This window comes from Mustela putorius, unplaced genomic scaffold (genome assembly GCF_011764305.1).
Source record: "Mustela putorius furo isolate JIRA1106 unplaced genomic scaffold, ASM1176430v1.1 tig00004039_pilon_pilon_pilon, whole genome shotgun sequence".
In the NCBI taxonomy this organism is placed as follows: Eukaryota; Metazoa; Chordata; class Mammalia; order Carnivora; family Mustelidae; genus Mustela; species Mustela putorius.
The window spans coordinates 1548692-1567819 of NW_025422174.1; the positions used below are offsets into that span (position 1 = coordinate 1548692).

The 19128-nt window shown below is 63.5% G+C and overlaps 2 protein-coding genes and 1 long non-coding RNA gene across 8 annotated transcripts in view; 2 read left to right on the top strand and 1 right to left on the bottom strand.

Annotated features, from left to right (window-relative positions):
* SH2B1 (SH2B adaptor protein 1) lies at window positions 1-8259 on the top strand. 6 transcript variants are annotated; one of them, XM_045072634.1, is made up of 10 exons: window positions 30-95; window positions 1686-1859; window positions 2043-3055; window positions 3344-3445; window positions 3689-3780; window positions 3887-4062; window positions 5823-6035; window positions 6221-6432; window positions 6569-6740; window positions 7472-8259. In XM_045072634.1, exons 3-10 carry the CDS (start codon window positions 2117-2119, stop codon window positions 7846-7848), a joined length of 2283 nt encoding a protein of 760 aa, XP_044928569.1. In that variant the 5' UTR covers window positions 30-95; window positions 1686-1859; window positions 2043-2116; the 3' UTR covers window positions 7849-8259. The 6 variants fall into 6 exon arrangements, with proteins under 6 accessions (XP_004774037.1, XP_004774038.1, XP_044928569.1 ...); XM_004773980.3 differs by having other exon boundaries at window positions 1-1691; XM_004773981.3 differs by lacking the exon at window positions 1686-1859 and having other exon boundaries at window positions 9-95.
* LOC123389853 lies at window positions 8228-13709 on the bottom strand. Its single transcript, XR_006604503.1, has 2 exons — window positions 12780-13709; window positions 8228-8955 (listed from the first exon to the last, which is right to left on the bottom strand). It is a non-coding gene; the product is annotated as an uncharacterized LOC123389853 (long non-coding RNA).
* Window positions 12197-19128, top strand: part of ATP2A1 (ATPase sarcoplasmic/endoplasmic reticulum Ca2+ transporting 1) — a 14928-nt gene continuing 7996 nt past the window's right edge. The window contains exons 1-8 of the mRNA XM_013046579.2: window positions 12197-12517; window positions 12862-12879; window positions 13272-13354; window positions 14757-14861; window positions 15551-15689; window positions 17578-17658; window positions 18531-18616; window positions 18771-19068. Of these exons, the coding sequence (XP_012902033.1) occupies window positions 12400-12517; window positions 12862-12879; window positions 13272-13354; window positions 14757-14861; window positions 15551-15689; window positions 17578-17658; window positions 18531-18616; window positions 18771-19068 (928 nt within the window). The 5' untranslated portion in view covers window positions 12197-12399. The remainder of the gene's footprint in view (window positions 12518-12861; window positions 12880-13271; window positions 13355-14756; window positions 14862-15550; window positions 15690-17577; window positions 17659-18530; window positions 18617-18770; window positions 19069-19128) is intronic.

Sequence of the window (19128 nt, forward strand, 5' to 3'; positions counted from 1 at the left end):
ACGCGGCCTGCGCGCCCGTCGCGGAGGGCGGGGGGAGGGGCAGGGAGCGGGCGCCGCCGCCGCCGCCGGAGCCGACCGCGGGGACCGAGATGCAGGTGGGACCGGAACCGGAACCCCCCTCGTCGAGTACCTCTTCCCTCCTCGCGACCCGGCCCCGGCGCCCGGGAGTCTGGGTGGGGGCGGGCGTAGGGGGGCGGCAGAGGCAGGAGGGGGCTCGGCCCCGCAGAGCGCCGCGGCCCCGGCTGCTCCCGAGGCGCTTGCGGCCCCGGGGACTGGGCGGGTCGAGCGCGTCCGGGGAGGAGGGTCGGGTCGGAGTGCGCGGACCACCGGGCCCGGGGGTGGGGGTCGGAGCCGGGAGCGGAGCCTGCCCCCTCCACCACCCGCCCTTCGGGGGATTTCAGATCTGAGCCCGGAGGCAGGTGCACCGGGAAGACGGGGCTGGGTCCTGCTTGGCAGGAGAGAAACTGAGTCACCAGCTCGGGAGCCGCAGGGTCAGCGGGCCAGAAGGGGGCTGGGTCGGCCTGTGGTGCAGAGGGCTGGGTGGGCCTCTGCCTGGAGATCGGTCTCTGCTGTGTCTGCACCTCTTGGCTCGGGTCCCCTGTGTTCCATGACTCTTGCATCTCTTGGCTTCTTCTCGTTGGTGGGGAACGGTCCCTGCGGAGGGAGCCATCTGAATGGGTAGGGTCTAGGCCAGGGAGGCAGGGCAGGGGTCGCTGATCGTCGGTCTGAGGTTGGGGGAGACTTCCCTGAGCTGTCCTCGCCCCCGGCCCCCGCCCCCCAGTCCGGGTCCCAGTCATCTTCCAGTATACCATGGGGGAGGAACCCTAACAAAAGAGCCACGGGTGGTAAATGTCCCGCCCAGCTCTGCCACTTGCTAGTTGTAAGCTCTTGGGAAGCCTCCTCTGCTTTCACTGCTCTCCCGGAAGACTCGGAACCCAGAAAGATAGTATTAACGGCGGTGGTCCATTGTGTGCTTACTTTGTGTCGAGCCCTGACATGTTCCATTTGATTCCCCCAGTGACTCTAGGGGTGAGGGATCATTAGCTCCGCTTGACAGCGACAAATCTGCACTTCAGAGAGGACATCCAGTCTGCTCCGGGCCACCCAGCTAATAGGTGGCAGAGCAGGGATTTCATCCCAAGTCCGACTCCAGAGCCCATGGCCTTAACCATCAGGCTAACCAGCCTTTAGGGCACACTCCCCAGTGAAAGAAGAGGAAGTGGAAAAGCTCCCTGTTATGTCTTATTTATTTTGTGGCCGACAGAGTCTTGCTCTGACCCAGCCCATAGCCTTTCCCCGCCTGGTGCTCCTGCCTCTGGGCCCCAGGCTGAAGGGTCCCCAAAGAATCGGACGGTGGCCATCTCGAGGCTCCGTCCACTGTGACGGTACAGTGTAGGGGTGCTGGGCCCTGGGGTCTGCCTTCAGGACGAGTGCGGTTTCAATCCCTCACGCATCCTGAGGAGCCTCCCTCCTCAGAGCTGGACCTCAGGACCCGTGAGGCAGGGTCTGTAAGCACTACAGGCCTACCTCCCCCGAGCGCTGGGGCAGGGAGGGGCTGTGCCGGTGGCCGGGGCAGCCAGGCCCCGGGGACGAGCGCTATGCAGTGGGCAAAACCGTAGGCTCGGAGTCCAGTTCTGGGCTTCGGCTTCCTCCTCTGTTGTCAAGCTTATTAAAGCCTGTTGCAGGGAAAGGTAAGAACAGCACATGGGAAGCATGTGATAGAGCTTGAAGGACCTGTTTTCGAGAAGGGAGGTGGCGTGCGCGATAAAGGCTCCTTTTTAGAGGAAGGTGCTCCACGGCCAGCGGTCTGTCACTCCTGGAACCAGAGCCGGGGGCAGTGGGGTTGGGCAGGCAGCAGGGTAGGTGCCGACTGGGGCGTGGGGGGGGGGCGTGAGGATCTGGGAGAGGGAAGGGGTGCGGTGTGCTGTTCCCCGTGGCTCTCCAAGGCGTCCTGACCAGAGTGGGGAGTCGGCTGGGGGTGGGGCTCGCCCCGCTCCCACCTCAGCAGTGACGCGGTGTATGTGCCTCTCTTCCTTCCGCAGCTGCTGCCGCTCGCCCCGTGTCTTCTGGTCGCCCCTCTCCACAGGCTCCCCCGGTCCGCCTCCTGGGGGCCATCATGAATGGATCCCCGTCCCCGGAGGATGGGGCCTCCCCCTCTCCTCCCCCGCTGCCCCCTCCCCCTCCTCCTAGTTGGCGGGAGTTCTGCGAGTCGCACGCCCGGGCCGCCGCCCTGGATTTTGCCCGCCGCTTTCGCCTCTACCTGGCCTCCCACCCTCAGTATGCGGGGCCGGGGGCCGAGGCCGCCTTCTCCCGCCGGTTTGCTGAGCTCTTCCTGCAGCACTTTGAAGCCGAGGTGGCCCGGGCCTCCGGCTCCCTCTCGCCACCCATCCTGGCGCCCCTGAGTCCTGGTGTGGACATCCCGCCACAGGACCTGTCCCTTGAGAGCTGCAGGGTGGGTGGGCCCCTGGCTGTGTTGGGCCCTTCTCGATCATCCGAGGACCTGGCCGGCCCCCTCCCTTCCTCGGTCTCTTCCTCTTCGACGACCTCCTCGAAGCCGAAGCTCAAGAAACGCTTCTCCCTCCGCTCAGTGGGTCGCTCCGTCCGCGGCTCAGTCCGTGGCATCCTGCAGTGGCGGGGGGCCGTGGACCCTCCCTCCCCAGCGGGGACCCTCGAGACCTCATCGGGCCCCCCGGTCCTGGGTGGAAACAGCAACTCCAACTCCTCTGGGGGGGCCGGGACCGTTGGCAGGGGACTGGTTAGTGACGGAACATCCCCTGGGGACCGATGGACTCACCGGTTCGAGCGGCTGAGACTCAGTCGGGGCGGGGGGGCCTTGAAAGACGGAGCAGGGACCGTGCAGAGGGAAGAGCTGCTGAATTTCATGGGGGCTGAAGAGGCAGCCCCCGACCCAGCTGGAGTAGGCCGGGGAGGAGGGGCAGCTGGGCCGACCTCAGGGGGAGGAGGGCAGCCTCAGTGGCAGAAGTGTCGCTTGCTGCTCCGCAGTGAAGGAGAAGGAGGAGGAGGAAGTCGCCTGGAGTTCTTTGTGCCGCCCAAGGTGAGCCCCCCGGAGGGTGGGGGACTGGGAGCGGGCGACCGAGCCACCCGCGTGGAACAGCCCCCGGGCTTAGCTTGGCTGGCTCTGGTGGGGATGGGTTTAGTTCTGCGTCCGCGCTCACCTGGGTGTGTGGAGCTAGCTCCTGACTCGGGGGGGATTGACAGAGTAGCCTTGAGACCCTTGGTCCGACTCCCTCGGGCACAGAAGGGAAGGCGCGGCGTCTCCGGAGGGAATGGACAGGCCCCCCTGCTCACCAGCCTTTGGATCTTGTTCTCGTGGCCCACCCAGGCGTCTCGGCCTCGGCTCAGCATCCCCTGCTCTACCATCACGGACGTGCGGACAACCACGGCCCTGGAGATGCCTGACCGGGAGAACACGTTTGTGGTTAAGGTAGGGGCTCTGGGCTCTGCCCCCCGGGAGCGCTCGCGCTGGGGAGGGAGCTCCTGGAGTGCGTGGAAGCCAGGGACCTCACAGGAGGAGGTGCCTGTGGGTCCCCTGCCTTGAGAGTGTGTCCCTGGGGCTGTAGCTTCCCTGGGAGGAGGGAAGAGGGGGAGGATCTTCTTGTTCTCATCAGGGGTGGCTTCCGGCCTCTGGACCTGGACGTGGCCTGCGGGCTTGCTCTTGGCCTCGTAGGTGGAAGGCCCCTCAGAATACGTCCTGGAGACAGCCGATGCTTTACACGTGAAGGCCTGGGTGTCTGACATCCAGGAATGCCTGAGTCCGGGGTGAGGAACCTGCCTGCTGTCACCGAGGGGACCAGGAGGAGCTGGGGAGCAGCCCTGGGCTGTTCACCTGCTGAGTTTCCTCACCGCTCCCCCCCCCCCTCTACAGACCCTGCCCTGCCACCAGTCCCCGCCCCATGACCCTCCCCCTGGCCCCTGGGACCTCATTCCTTACAAGGGAGAACACGGACAGCCTGGAGCTGCCCTGCCTGAATCACTCAGAGAGTCTGCCCAGCCAGGATCTGCTGCTGGGAGCCAGCGAGAGCAATGACCGCCTGTCACAGGGTAAGGATGGAACTCTGCAGGGCTGTGGACCTCAGAGCCCCCCCGCCAGGCTCAGGCCCTCTCTCCCGACTGCGACCGCGCCCCCATTCCTGCCCTTCAGCTGCCCACCCCTTCCCGCCGTGCCACGCCACAGTCGGCCGCTCAGAACCATCCCCGTCCCCACCTGGCGCAAGCCCCACGCCAATGCCCGCCCGGCCTTCCGTGCCTGGCCTCTCCTCCTCTTCCGCAAGCCCCGAGCAGACCTCCATGCTGGCGGGAGAGAACGGCTCTTCCCCAGGCTTCTGGAACACTTCGTTCACATCTTTGTTTTGCTTTTACTCTGCGTCTCTGTACGTATGTTGATGCTATTAGATGTTTGGGTTATTTTTTTTTTTAATTTTTTAAATTTTTTTGTCTTTTTTAAAAACATTTTTATTTATTTATTTGACAGGGAGAGATCACAAGCAGGCACAGAGACAGGCAGAGAGAGAGGAAGGGAAGCAGGCTCCCCGCTGAGCAGAGAGCCCGATGCGGGGCTCGATCCCAGGACCCCGAGATCATGACCTGAGCCGAAGGCAGAGGCTTTAACCCACTGAGCCCCCCAGGCGCCCACTATTAGATGTTTTTGACTCTTTACTTCTCGGCCTAACATGTGCAGGCCCAGTCCCACCCAGCACGCCAGGGACCTGCGTCCACCCGGCCCCGCTCACCTTCCAGACGCCAGTACCCGTTTGTCCGGCTCCTCTGTTCTAGTTTCGGTTTCTTGGTGCGTGGCCCCCTGGCCGTACTCACCGAGTAAACACGCGGACTAAAGGATCTTGGAGCCGGGGTGGACCTCACCGGCCATGGGCTCCATCCCCTCGTTTCCAGGCCCCACAGGCAGCTAAGACCAAGGAGGGTCAGTGGCTTTCCAGCGGCCCCTGACCAAGACCAGCACTGGGCCACTCGATCCCCACCCCCCCTTTGCTCTCTGCACCCCACGTGTAGCTACGCCATTCTTGGGGGCTCAGGCCTGCCACACAGTAGACATTTGGGAATGCCCGAGTGCATTCCCGAGCCTGTGCTAGGTTCTGGGGCAGGACGGAGGAACCCAGAGCCACCCAAGACGCACTTCTTGCCCTCTCTGAGGGCTCCCGGTCTAGTTGAGTTGAGAAGCTCTCACTCCCTCTGAAAAGCAGGACTCCGCAGCGGAGAGCCTGTGCCTGGGGTCCTCTGAGCAGCACAAGCAGGAAGCGCCTTGGGAGCTCAGAGGAGGAGGAGCATCGGGGAAGGTGGGACAGACAGGCTTCACCCAGGGGAGGCGAGAGAAAAGAACAGGGCTTGGAGGAAGCGAGGTGGGGAGAGCCCTGGAGCTGTGGGAGGGCAGGACCGGACCATCAGGCCCGTGCGGAGGCTCTGGGACTACAGACCAATCGAGGTGCTCGGGGTGGTTGGATTGGGCCAATTAGTAGGAGGAGGGTCTTTGATGCCTTTGAGCGTTGGGGGTTTTGTCCTGTAGGCCGAAAAAGGATGCTTCTTAATACACGAGTCCTTGAGGGACCGTCCGCACGCCCTGCAACAGTTGCTGTCACTTCAGCTGATTCAGAAAGAACAGGGGCCCATTCGGAGCCCGGGGTGACCTCGTCACTCCACAGCCCCTCAGTGCCTGGAGCCTGTCCGGGGTCGTGGGTCGGAGCGACGGGCCCCTGGCCGAGGAAGGGGGCCGGCGCCTCGGCTCGCTGACTGCCAGCACGCAGGGTAGTGTCTCCGGTTCTCAACTCTGCCCTCCCCCCTTGTTCCAGGGGCCTACGGGGGCCTTGCGGACCGGCCCTCAGCGTCCATCTCCCCCAGCTCCGCCTCCATTGCCGCCTCCCACTTTGACTCCATGGAACTGCTCCCCCCAGAGTTGCCCCCCCGCATCCCCATTGAAGAGGGGCCCCCTGCGGGCACCGTTCACCCCCTCTCAGCCCCCTACCCGCCCCTGGACACTCCGGAAACGGCCGCAGGTAGCAGAGGTGAGCACCCGCGTCTGCCTCCAGGCCCAGGGGCCCGCCTTCCCGAAACTCTGGTCTCAGGATCCTGAGGGACCGGACCCAGGGGAGCGGAAGTGACAGCTGGCGGGAAAGCAAGGCTGCTTCTCTCCCAGGACGGGGGAGGCCTCCCTGACACCCCGGTTTCCCTCCCTCTCTCCTCCCTGAAGGATCATTCCTGTTCCAGGGGGAGTCAGAGGGAGGAGAAGGGGACCAGCCCCTCTCAGGGCACCCTTGGTTCCACGGGATGCTCTCTCGACTCAAGGCCGCGCAGCTAGTGCTGGCGGGCGGTGCTGGCTCCCACGGGGTGTTCCTGGTGCGGCAGAGTGAGACGAGGAGGGGCGAGTACGTGCTCACCTTCAACTTCCAGGGCAAGGCCAAGGTGAGTGAGGGAAAGGCTGTGCTCCATGCCCAGAGCTTGCGAGTGGGGCGGGGGGCGCGGGGCCGTCCCGGGGAGGAGGCTTCTGGTAGGGGCAGGGGCGCGGGCTCCTGCTTCACCTTGCTCGCCCTGCCCTCAGCACCTGCGCCTGTCGCTGAACGAGGAGGGTCAGTGCCGGGTCCAGCACTTGTGGTTCCAGTCCATTTTCGATATGCTCGAGCATTTCCGGGTGCACCCCATCCCTCTGGAGTCTGGAGGCTCCAGTGACGTTGTTCTTGTCAGCTATGTCGTGTCCTCCCAGCGGCAGCAGGGTGAGCAGAGCAGGTCTGCAGGGGAGGAGGTGCCCGTGCACCCAAGAAGTGAGGAGGTGTGTGTGCCAGAAAGACGGGGCGGGGGGCTGTGAGGAGGAGAAGCCTCGCAAGGGAGAGCAGGGCAGTGGAGGCCCCTGGGGGTGGGGCTTTCCAAGGGGAGGCAGGACACTGAGCACGTAGGGAGGCAGCGGCTCCGAGCCGGAGCCGGGAGGAAGTTGGGTTGGTGCATCGCCATTCCATCGGACCCTGTGTTCCATCACTCGTGTGTCTCCTGGATTCATCTTCCTCGGCCTCGTCTTTGCCCTTGGTTGCAGTCTTGCCTCGGGCCTGTCCTTCTTGGGGTGCTTGGTTTGATCCCCCGCCCCCCTCCTCCCTTGACGTCTGATGTCCCTGTCTGATCTCTCCCTTTTCCCCACCCCAACGTCCCACCTGTCCCCACGTTGCCCCCCCCCCCCAGGCCGGGAGCAGGCCGGGAGCCATGCAGGGGTGTGCGAGGGAGACCGATGCTACCCCGATGCCTCCTCCACCCTCATGCCCTCCGGAGCGAGTGACTGTGTGTAAGTGTGCTCCTCTCACCGCCGCCCATGATCCATCTTCCATGGACGGGGGGTTGCTCAGGAGACGGGACGTGGGGGAGATAGCACATGGCTCCCGGGGAACAAGTGCAGGGGAGGCCAGTCGCAAGAGCTGGCCCCCTCCACAGCCTGTCTTCTTACCATTCCTGTCTCCAGAACCGAACACCTCCCATGACCCACCCCAGCCCCCTGAACCCCCTCCATGGACAGATCCCCCACATCCTGGGGCAGAAGAGGCGTCGGGGGCGCCAGAAGTGGCGGCAGCAGCAGCCACAGCAGCCAAAGAGAGGCAAGAGAAAGAGAAAGCGGGCAGTGGAGGGGTCCAGGAAGAGCTGGTCCCCGTGGTCGAGCTGGTCCCCGTGGTTGAATTGGAAGAGGCCGTAGCACCAGGCACCGCGGCCGAGGGCGGCGCTGGCTCTGGTGGGGACCCCGGGGCCGCCCCGACGGTGCAGCTCCAGCAGTCGCCACTAGGGGTCGGCGGAGACGAAGGGGCCCATCCCCGAGCCGTTCGTAACCAGTACTCCTTCGTGTGAGCCTGCCCCGCTCGACCTCCGCCCCTCGGGCCCCCAGCGCTTAGCTGGTGACATCGCGCCCGGTGGGGACGCAGAGCAGCGGTAGGAATCCCCTCCCCACGTGCTTCCTGACCCTTGACGGCCAAGGGCATCCGCGTTGGTACAAGAAGAGGTTCGAGAGCCCTGTTCACTCCCCAGTCCATACACTACAGGTGCCCCATCCCCTGGGCAGGGGATCTGGGCTCCGTTACCTCCCTGAGGGGCTCTTACGGTCAGCCCCACCCCTGGGGGCCATTTCCCCACTAACCACCCCCAGCCCGAAGCAGGGTGAGGGGGAAGGGCTGTCAGTTACTTTAAGGTGGTTGTTGTTGTTGTTTTAAACAAAATGGAGAAGCATAAATAAATAAAAGGGTTTATCTCAGTTCCATCGGACGGCTGGGCTGTGGCGTGTCTTGGCGTGTCTGCCGTGGGGGCCGGGACAGGCGGGTCAGGAAGGCAGCCCGCTCAGTGTTGCCCCCTTGGGAGCGGAGAGGCTGGAAGGCTGTGTCAGGTCAAGTCGCGGTTGCCCTCCAGGGCTGTGCTCTCGGCTCCGGCTCTCCTGCGGGCTGTGCTATTGGCGCAGCGGCGAGTGCGGAGCCCAACGAACAGCGCTTCCCAGGGTCTCCGGCCAAGTTCTCTTAATGGGACCGAGCATGAGCAGCAGGACGGACCACGTCGGAGGCCCCTTCCTGCTCAGAATTCTTCAGTGAAGGCTTCCTACTTCAGGCACAAAACAGGCAGAGAGACTGTGGGGCCAGGGCTGGGGCGCAGCGGCTGTACTGGGAGAGATGGAATGCGGCGGCCACAGAGCCCGACTGCAGAGGGGCCCTAGGGCAGTCTGGCTGCCCCCCTTCTTGGGGCCAAGCTGGGAAGCTGGACGGTAGAGAACAGAGGATGCTGGCTTCCGGGCCTGGCTTTGCCTCTGCTTTGCTGTTTGGCCTCAGCAAGGTGTTCGTCTCTCTAGGCCTCAGTTGTCCTCGTCTGTCAAGTGGGAAGTTTTATCTGGGTTGGCGCTGCACACATGATTTGCTTGGCCTGGATAGTGTTTCCACTGGGATTTCACATAGAAGTTCAGCTGACCGGCTTCTCCTGAAAATCCAGAGATCCAGCCTCACGCGCTCCGCCTTCCACACTCCACATCTGCTCCATCCCCACTGGCCCCCTGCACTCACAGGACCTCCCCAGCCCCGTGGGAATGAGTTTGCAACATCTCCCCCTCCTTGAGGCACCCCCCCCCTTCAGCCCCGGCTCTGCTCTCTGAACTGACCTGCAGCCGCGCCTTCTTCCAACGGGGGGCACCCTTGGGTTTCCCAGCTCTCCGGGTGCTGGGTGCCCACAAGGAGGGGCCGGGTTCGAAAGGGGCCCTTCTCCCTTGACCTCCCCCTTTCTAACCTCCACCCACTGCCGCCTCTCAGCTTCCTCCCAGTGCAGCGCGGCGCCTATATCCTCAAGCCCCTCAGCCACCGTCCCCACCTCCAGGAGGCCCTAGCCACGCTTATGACCTTGCTATTCTGGGCCCTGCGTCCTGTTGGGAGACGGACAGGAGACAGCTGGGCTCACAGGCCACCCAGGCTGGGGGCGAGCTCGGGAAGCCGGCTGGCTCTCCCAGTGTTGTCTAATCCCTGGGGCTCCCTCAAACCATGATCTCAGGAGACTGGGGATGGAATTGGCCTTGCAAAGGAGGGGATGGTTTGGGGAGCTGGGTGCTGTGTTCTGGAAAAGGCGGTGGTGAGTGAAGGCTGTGGCGCCCCGGGGTAAGCAGGACCTGATCTCCTCCTAATCTAGCAGCAACTGGTGCTGTGAGGCTCCCCTTCCCCCCAAACCCTGCCAGCTTCAGGGACTTGCCTTCTGAAGGTGGGGGGGAGGGGGCCGAGGAGCACCCCCCACCCCAAGATTTGCATGTCTTGGCCAGAGAAGCCTAAGAGACTGTTTCCTTCTAAGCCTCTCTTTAAGGATGGTTGAGCTGAAGTTTGGGACCCGTCAGGTCCAGCCAGGCCCTGTGTCCCTGTCCTTCAGAACCAAGCTTCTGTTCCCAGCTTCAGCCCTCCTAGGAGGGGAGGAACACCTTCCAGCTGTGGGCTTGGAGACCCCCGGGGAGGGATCCAAGAGAACCAGTGCCTTCCTCCATCCCAGTCCACACCCTCAGCCTCGCTGGGGGCCAGCCTTCTGCAGGTCCTGCAGGTCCCAGCTTCCCCACTGGGAAGTTGGGGGAGGTGGGAGGGGTCACCTTAAAGGGCCCCCGCTGGCAGCAGCGTCCTGTAAAGCCTGCCCCCGGCCTCAGTCCTGCTCCCAGCTCCCCTGAAGCCTGGACCCCTCCAGTCTTCTCCCCCTCTCCATGTTTGGGCATTCCTGCTCCTTTCGGTGCCCCGGTCAGTCCTGCAGGTGGAGGCAGGGAGAAGGCAGAGAGCACCAAAAGGCTTGGCAGATGCGGAGTCGGACTCTGGCCCAAGAAGGTGGGTGCTGGGCCACAGGGAGGCGTCTGTGGACGTGGCCTCCACTGTCTGAGCCCCCTCCTCAGGTCCCAGCTCCAGGGAGGGATTCCTGGGAACCATGCAGAGGAGGAGGGATGGAGCACCGTGTCCTCAACTCACCCCAGAAGCTCCCCTCCCCCCCCCCAGGTCCAGGCAGAGGAGGGAACAATCATGGGGGGGCTAAATCCTTAAGTGCCGCCCCCCCCTGCGGGCCTGGCCTGCCCACTAGCCAAAAGCGAGGCTTCCCCTTCCTCCTCTCGCTGTCCCCCTGCCATCATCTGCTTAGGAACCTGAGCACCAGTGGGGGAAGCAGCCCGGAGAAGCCGTTCAGTGGCCCACACTCCTCTGACGGTCCCTCTCGGAAGCTGAAGGCCTAGATGCCGGGAGGACTGGAGCCCCCCCCACCTGCCACTAGTAACTCTCACCGAAACTCTCTCCTTTCCCTACGCTCCTTCGCTCCCCTGCCCCACAGCCCAGGCCACCCTCTGTCTGCTCCTCCAGCAGCTGCCCTGGTAGCAACCCAAAGACGCCCCCATCTAGGAGCAGGGGTGGGGGTGGGGGGCTCGGAGCAGCTGCTCGACAAGGAAGCTGACACCAGGGCCAGCCGCTCAGCAACAACTCGTGGCTTTGCACCCAGCCCTGGGCCCCCACCCACCTGGCTGCTGCAGGCCGGCTCCCCGCTGTCCCTTTTCCCCACTGCTCCTCAGACTTCCCTCTGGCCCTGGCGGCCCGTCGCGGTCTCCCCAGCTCCGCTCTGTACTTATTTCCCCTAGACCTGTCCCCATCAATCTGTCCCTCCCCATTCCTCTGCTCTCTCCAGCTTCCCAGCCCCCTTTCCTCCACACGCCTCCTTCCCTACCGCTTCTTCCCTGGGATATGCCCAGCACCTGAGCATGCAGCCTCGCTCGGAGCCTCGCTCCCCTGGAGGAGGAGAGTTCAGGGCCAGGGCAGAGTGTGGACTACATACCTTCTAGGACCTGCCATGTGAACCCCTTGAGTTAACACTGTGGCATGGGGGGCCCTCATTCCATGACTTGGGGTGACTGCCCCCATCCTGAAACATTGGCCCCTTCCCCGCCATCATCAGCACATTCTGTAGCCTCGTGGATTACCTGGCTGCCTGGGTACCCTATTTTCTCGGGGAGAGGATTCCCTGCCAGGGACGGGTGGGCCCCCCAAAGGCTACATTTCCAGAGGCCGAGTTAGAGCGATGGAGAGGGGGGGAGTTTGGGGGAGAGATAGGCAGTCCTGGCTTTGCTCACCAGGGCTTGGACACTAAATCCCTTGTTGATGGCTGCAGCAACCCCTCCCGAGGGTAGGGTTACCGCCTTCTGCCCTGTCCCCTTGACCCTCTCCCCTGCCTATTTCCCCTTGTTCCTCTAGAGCCATTTCCTGTGGCCCCCAAAGGATGTTGTCCCCCTCTCCCATCCCCGGAAGGCTGGAGTATCTGCTGCCCCTTCAGCAAACTGGGTGAGGAAGGAGACCTCGGCAGCAGAAAGAGGTTGGGCGGCAGAGGAGGGAGTCCGGGAAGGAGCGAGGTGGAGGCCCCGGAGTAGGAGGGAAGAACTGCAGGTTGGACTTTGGAACAGGAAATTCGGTACAACTGAGGAAGTCCAGGCAACTGAGGGTGGGGTCAGCAAAACACAGACAGTGAAGTCTCTCCCCGCCCCCCCCTTCCCTGGGGCTGGGGCCACCTTAGCTTCCCTCATGAGTGACATCTCAGGCTGCAGCCCCACTGTTCCCCCTCTGTCAGCAGAAATATCTTTCTTCTGACCCCTCCTGCCAGAGTCTTAGCCAGCCAATCCCTGATCCGGGCGGGGGGAGAGCCCGGCCCCCCAGACTCCCTCATAAGGACCAGCTGGGGGCTGGGGGGGTGGCCGGCTGCTGCCAGTGGGACGGGGGTCAGAGCTTCGTGGGAGGAAGAGAAACGTGGGGGGGGGGCAGGAGAGAAAAAGCAAAAAGCCCAGACAAACAGGCAGGTGGACACTGAGGAAGGCCCCCGAAGCGTGAGAACCCCCCCAGAAGGAGCACACCGCCCCCTGGCCCCCAGGAAGGGAGCACAATGGAGGCTGCACACTCCAAGACCACAGAAGAATGTTTGGCCTATTTTGGGGTGAGCGAGACTACAGGCCTTAGCCCGGACCAAGTGAAGCGGCATCTGGAGAAATACGGCCCCAATGGTAAGTGTCCCTTGGAGGAGAGGCTGGTAACGCCCTCCTGTCCCCCCGCCACAACACAGACACAGACACACACTCGCACACTTACACACACTGGAGTCTCTCCCTCCGGAGTACCTTAGGGAAGAGCTGGGCCATGGTCCAGGGCCTTCAGGGGGTAAGGGGAGACTAACAAGACAGGGTCCCTGAGACTAGAGTTTTGGGAGGATTTATGGGATGACCTTGGTGAACCTCAGATGCCCTTTTGGTGGCCCGGTTCTCTTACCTTAGCCAGAATCCTGCATGTGGGGGACATGACACTGAACCCCAAATGAATATGTCCTTTTCTTCTTTTTTCCCCCGGACAGAGCTCCCTGCTGAAGAAGGTAAGTCACTGGAATCCCTGAGCTCTGTTAATGACCGTCCCCCACCCCACCACCGTGCCCCACTCCCTTCTCCCCACCTTCTCCCTACTGACTCCCGGGGCAGATACCCTCCCAGAGGTTAGAATCTGGCTAGGGACAGCGGTTTCCACGCACTTGCTCCAGGAGGCCTCCAGCCCTTGAGCAACTAAGTGCCCTCCACCACTTTGAGGGGCCGGGGTCTGGACGCCTCCCCGGTGAGTTCCCTCAGTCCCCTCTCAGTAGCGAGCAGAACCTTCCTGCTCGGCCTGGAAGGCCACGCTCAGCCCCTGGATCCCCGCCTGCCCTCCGAGTCCCGCCATTCATCCACCAGGCCTTAACCCGGGGGGCCCGCCCTCCTCTGCCTCTCCCCGCAGGGAAGTCCCTGTGGGAGCTGGTGGTAGAGCAGTTTGAAGACCTCCTGGTGCGGATCCTGCTTCTGGCCGCCTGCATCTCCTTCGTGAGTACGGGCAGGCGTCGGGGGGCTGGCCGGGGTGTGGGTCGGGGTCCGAAGCACCAGGGGCGCGGGGGCTCCTCGGCTCCAGTGGTCCAAGCCCTCAGCATCCTCTTCCCCAGACCAGAACTGGGGGCGTGGGGGAGGGGGCGCCCATGCGCATACGCCTTGGTCCTCCTCCACACCCCACAGGCGGGTTTTATTTTAAGCTTTAAGGGTGTTCTCGGCCAAAACACTGAAGCTAAGCCACCCCCGCAGCTTCAAGGGCTTCGAGGGCTCGGGTTACCCCCCGAGCGCCGGTCCCCCCAGCTCGGCTCAGGCTCCGACTCCGCTGAGCTCCGGGCCACCACCGCTCCCGGCATGCCCCGGGGCGCGCAGCCAATCCCCGAGCGTCCCGGAGCCCCCGCCCCGCCCTCCTGGCGCTGATTGGCCGCGGCAAACACGCCCCTCCCAGAGGCGGGAAGGAGCGGCGGGTGCGAGGGTGGCTCCGCGTGCGCCCGGAGCGCCCCCAGGCCCCTCGCCTGGCCCCGGGCTGCGCTGCCCGCCGCCCACCAGGCCTGCAGCGCCCGGGGCCCCCTCCTCACCCGCCCGGCCTGGGCCTGCCCGCCCTCCCCCGGGCCGCGCGCAGCCGCAGGGGCAGCCGCAGGGCCAGCCTCTCCGGCCCTGGCGCCCTCCCCACCCCGCCCCACCGCGGCACCCGCCACCCAGCAGCCCGCTTGCCGCCTGGAGCGTCCACCTTAGCGTCGTGGCCCCGCCGGAAGACAAGACTGGGGGCAAGGAACGCCCCCTGTCGTGGTCTCCTTCACGGAGGCCCTGTGGGTGCCCGAGTTCTCGCTGGCAGGGCCTCCCTTCTCCCTTCTCAGGTTTGCTCCTTGACATTTGCCTGTGGCCGCTCCCTGGCAGGGGCGACAGCTGGGGTGGGGTGTGTACTCGAGGCCCGTAACTCTATCCCCCCTCCTGCTCCCTCCTGAAATTGGAGCTTGCCCGCCTTGGGCTGCTGGGCAGGGCTGTCGGCCTCCTCCCCCCACCGTGTCGGCAAGGACCACAGGGTTTTCCCTAAGGCGTTCTGGCTCCCAAGGGATGGATGTGGCTGTCGGGGGTCCTTGGTCTGTGTGTCCCGCGAGCTTTGCTTACAGGCCAACAGCCTGGCCAGGGAAACCCAAAAGCATTCCCAGTTAACCCTCGAGCTGGGCCCGTCTCCACCCTCTGGTTCCTGCTGCACAACAGCAGCGGCAGCGCTCGCGTGGGTCTGCGCTTTGGAGCCTGTAGGACCTCAGACCAAGGAGGCGCTGCGGTATCCCCGCGATGCCCAGCCCGGTCTGCTCCTGCGCGTGTTCCTGTCCTCAGGGCCCGTCTTTATGTGTTGGAGGGGCTTCGTCCCGGTTAGCCGCCCTTCCCCTCGCCACAGGTGCTGGCCTGGTTCGAGGAAGGCGAAGAGACCATCACCGCCTTTGTGGAACCCTTTGTCATCCTCCTGATCCTCATTGCTAATGCCATCGTGGGCGTTTGGCAGGTGCGCCGTGACCCCGCCTCACTCCTTCCCATCCTGACCCTAAACGTGAAGCCAGCCTCCCTCCCAGTCTCCTCCTCCTCCGTCACTTCCTTTGGGAAGTGTTCTCTGTTCCCAATGCCCAGTTTGGAAAGGGGACGGAGTGCGGGAAAGAGACAGGACACTGGTGTCGCCGCTGTCCCTCGCTGGCTCTGCAATCCAGGAAGGGTCCTTCCCCCTCTCAGCCTCAGTGTCCGCCCTCACAGAATGGGGCTAATCATCCTGCCCCTGGGCTGTGCTGAGAGGGAAAAAGGTGATGTTTGTGGAGTTAGCAGCCCTGTATGCCTGGCATATAGTAGCAGGTCAATCAACGCCCGCTTGATTTTCCTTCTCGTCCTTTATCACGCTCTACTTTTCCTGTCCCTTGATTTCTGATTTTCTTTGATTCTCTTTTTGTGTCTCCCCTGAACTGCCTTGCCTGTCTTGGGCCATAAATGACAGTTTCCTCCGCACACACACCTACCGTCCCGCGGGGTTTGTCTCCTCCCTGATGCCCGGAGCCAGGACTGTGTGACCGGCCCTTGCCTCTGTCATGTCCCTGTGTCCCCCAGGACTCTGGCCCCTGCCGTCCTGATCCTCCCTGGCCGGTCCCCTCCCATTCCACACCCTTCCTCCCTTTGCTGAGCCCCCTCTCCTGCACTCTGTCCTCCCAGGAGCGTAACGCAGAGAACGCCATCGAGGCCCTGAAGGAATATGAACCCGAGATGGGGAAAGTCTACCGGGCTGACCGCAAGTCAGTACAAAGGATCAAGGCTCGGGACATTGTCCCCGGGGACATCGTGGAGGTGGCTGGTGAGTGATGGGAGTGAGTGGTCCAGGTAGGGAGGCCTTGACCTCGAGGCCAAGAGGATGTGTACGCGGAGGGTGGGGGCCCCTGATTCTGCTGTCCGGGAGGGAGCTGGGATGGCGGAGCCTTTGCTTTTCCTTCTCCGACTCCTCAGGAGGTCACCCCAGGGCACCGTGGCCAGAGAAGCCCTCCCTGTCACAGTCTCAGCAGGAACAGCCAGTCCTGTCCCTGACACTCCAGGCGGACCCCCTGCTCCCCCTCCTCTCACCAGCACTTGCAAGCAACAGGTGGAGCCTAGTCCCTGCCAACGGCACCGTCTCCACCCCCCTCCCGAGGCCTGGCTTCTCTCCTTCCACCCACCCCCAAGCTTGGTCAGCTTTAAATCTTGACCTCTTGGTGCCCTTGAGGCCTCTTGAAGGGGAAGGAGTGAGGGTAGAAGGGAGGAGGGGGGCCGAAGGCTCAAGCCCCCAACCATGTAAGGGAAACTCGGGCCCTAGCAGGGAGCACGGGACCTAGGAGGAGGGGAGCTCAGGAGGGGCCCCGCCTCTCTGCTGAGGGACACTTAATGCCTGCCCGGGGAGGGGTGGGGGCTGGGTGGCTAAGATTACTGGGATTCTGCCCCCTTCAGCGGTTTTCCTATTTGCCCTGCGCAGGCCTTCCCTCATCTCCAGGCCCCTGGCAGAGGGGAACGTATCTAGGCCCGCTTGCCTCCACTAGACGCCCTAGTTGCCACCACGGGAGGCCCGGGGAGGAGGAGGGAGGGGGGGCTGAAGACCCCAGGGCACCATCGCAGGCCCGTCCGGCCACAGTGACAGTTCAGAGTCAACGCCATGAATATCTATAAATATCGCTGGGGCTTGGGTGACAGGGTGTCCCGCCCAACTCTGTCTCCGACCTCCTCCCTCCTCCGTCCGCTTCCTCTGGCACAGGAGGAGGAACCTTAGAAACAGGGAAAGGAAAGCGGCCCAATGAACCCCAGCCCCAGGACCATCCACGGGACCGGGAGAGATGAGCAGAGGCCCTCAGAGGCCGTTAGCCTCTACAGAGGCCCTGAAGTCTGGCGGGGGAGGCGGACGTCATCAGCCTTGTCAGCCTACCTGCAAGGTGGTTTCCTGGGCTGACGCCTCCTGGGCATCTCCCGTGGCCTGCTCCGCCGTTCCTTCTCTCCCGCCAGTCGCCCCAGCTCACTCACCTCACCCACCGTGGCTTCATGCCTTCCCTCGGGTGCGCAACCCAGGGCCTGGCGCGCTTCTGCTGGGCGGTCTCTGCCGGGCCCTGCGGGACCGCTCCCCCGCGGCCCCTGCCGCTTCTCCCTCTCCCTCTCCTCCTGCCCTCTGATCCTTCCCTCGGGCTCTACCTCTTGTCCTGCTCTGCACAGATTTTTCTCCATTCTCGTATTTTCTCCTGTTTCTTCCTGTTCCCCTCCCCCTGTCCCCGCCGTGGCTCCGCGGCCTCCTCTCCCCTCCGAGGTGCGTCTCCCCAGTTCCCCCGGTCTCTTTGACTTTTTTCCTCTCCCCCCACCTTTCTCCCTCTTGTTTCCGTCTCTACTTTGCTGTCTCATGACACACCTGCATGGTTCCTAATCTCCCCTGCAGCGGCTCAGCGTCACTGTTTATTGAGCATGTGCTATGTGCCGTGCACTGGGCCCTCTCACAGGCTCGCAGCCGAGGGAGGAGAGAAAAGCAACAGGGGTAGTTGGAATGAGTGTTCATGGGGGATGCGTGCTGGGGCTCTGGCGGCCTACGCCAAGGGCCTGACTCAAGCCTGGGGAGGGCACCCGGCCCCGGTGCCCTGAGGAACCAGGTGAGGTAGTCAGACAGAGATCGGGCTTTCCTTGGGAAGGAAGAAAACTCCTCTCTCGACTGACTTCACTCTCGCCCCCTCTCTCCACAGTGGGGGACAAAGTCCCCGCGGATATCCGCATCCTGGCCATCAAATCCACTACGCTCCGGGTTGACCAGTCCATCCTGACAGGTCCGGTGGGCCGGGGAGGGGGAGGATGCTTCATGGGGCGCGGGGAGGAGGTGGGGAGCTCAGGGGACACCCAGGGATGCAGCTCCAGGGGGATGAAGAGAACAGCCGGCCCCCTCCTGGCTCCCTGGCGCCCGTGACGTCCGCACAGCCCCACGTGGTTCCCCATCATAAGCCCGAAACACAAGGGGTCATGGGAGGGAGCAGGACATTTGTGCCTGTTCTCCAGATGGTCATCGACCCCGTCTTTCCACGTGGACATTCAGACACCCAGAGAGCTGTCTTGTTGCCTCAAAACCACAGCACCCCCCTCCTGCCCTGAGTGAGGACCCATAGATTCTAGAACAAGCTAGAGGGTCTGGATGCACTTAAAACCATAGCTGCTTCAGGTTCTTCACTGCGAGCGAGAAGGTGAAGAGCCAGCGAGCCTTCCCTGTGGTTCAAGGAGGCAAGGCCGGGGTGGTCCCCTGCCCCCCTGCCCAGTGGCGACAGGAAGGCATCTCCTTCCCTGGAAGGTGCTCTGTCGTTGACTATGCCCCTTGCCATGAAAAAGCTTCTTTCGCTTTTGCCAAGACCTGGTTCTGAAGTCTATGTATTATCGTCTCCATTTTACAGAGAACAGAGGTTAAGTGATCCCAAATTATGCAGCTTATAAGGGGTCGAGCTGGGGCTCAGGTCAAGGTCTTCTTACTCCAAGTGCATTGGATTTCCCTCCTGCCTCCAGTGGCTTTGGCCAGAGTCCAGCTTCCTCCAGAACGGTTGCTAGGTCCTTCCTAGGCCCTGTCCGACCAAGCAGGGCCAGAGTTAGGGGCAGAAAGCATGGGAGGAGAGAGGCTGTGGCGTCATCCGAAAACCTCGTGGCTCCTTCTCGGCAGGCGAGTCTGTATCTGTCATCAAGCACACAGACCCTGTTCCTGACCCCCGAGCTGTCAACCAGGATAAGAAGAACATGCTTTTCTCGGTGAGCCAGGCCGGGCCAGCTGGCACGCGCCCGACCCAGAGGCCTCTGGGGGGGAGAGACGTGGCTGTGCATGGCGAGATGAGGACCGCCGCTGGGGGGTGCAGTGGAAGGGCCGCCCCTCGCCTCACTGCCCGCCTCTCGGCCGCCCTCCCAGGGTACCAACATTGCCGCTGGCAAGGCCGTAGGCATCGTGGCCGCCACGGGTGTGAGCACCGAGATTGGGAAGATCCGTGACCAAATGGCCGCCACGGAGCAGGACAAGACCCCCCTGCAGCAGAAGCTGGATGAGTTTGGGGAGCAGCTCTCCAAGGTCATCTCCCTCATCTGTGTGGCTGTCTGGCTCATCAACATTGGCCATTTCAACGATCCTGTCCACGGGGGCTCCTGGTTCCGGGGGGCTATCTACTACTTTAAGATCGCCGTGGCCCTGGCTGTGGCTGCGATCCCAGAAGGTGTGGCAGGCTCTCTTTCTCCTCCCGTGGGCTGGCCGAATCTGCAGAGGGCCCCTTTCC

What these genes read in the sequence shown, in the direction of transcription:
- SH2B1 (XM_004773980.3), top strand. Translation starts at nt 2,117, where the DNA reads ATGAATGGATCCCCGTCCCCGGAGGATGGGGCCTCCCCCTCTCCTCCC. An exon ending in AGTTCTTTGTGCCGCCCAAG is followed by an intron (nt 3,056 to 3,343) that starts GTGAGCCCCCCG and finishes TGGCCCACCCAG; the next exon opens with GCGTCTCGGCCTCGGCTCAG. An exon ending in AACGGCCGCAGGTAGCAGAG is followed by an intron (nt 6,036 to 6,220) that starts GTGAGCACCCGC and finishes TCCTCCCTGAAG; the next exon opens with GATCATTCCTGTTCCAGGGG.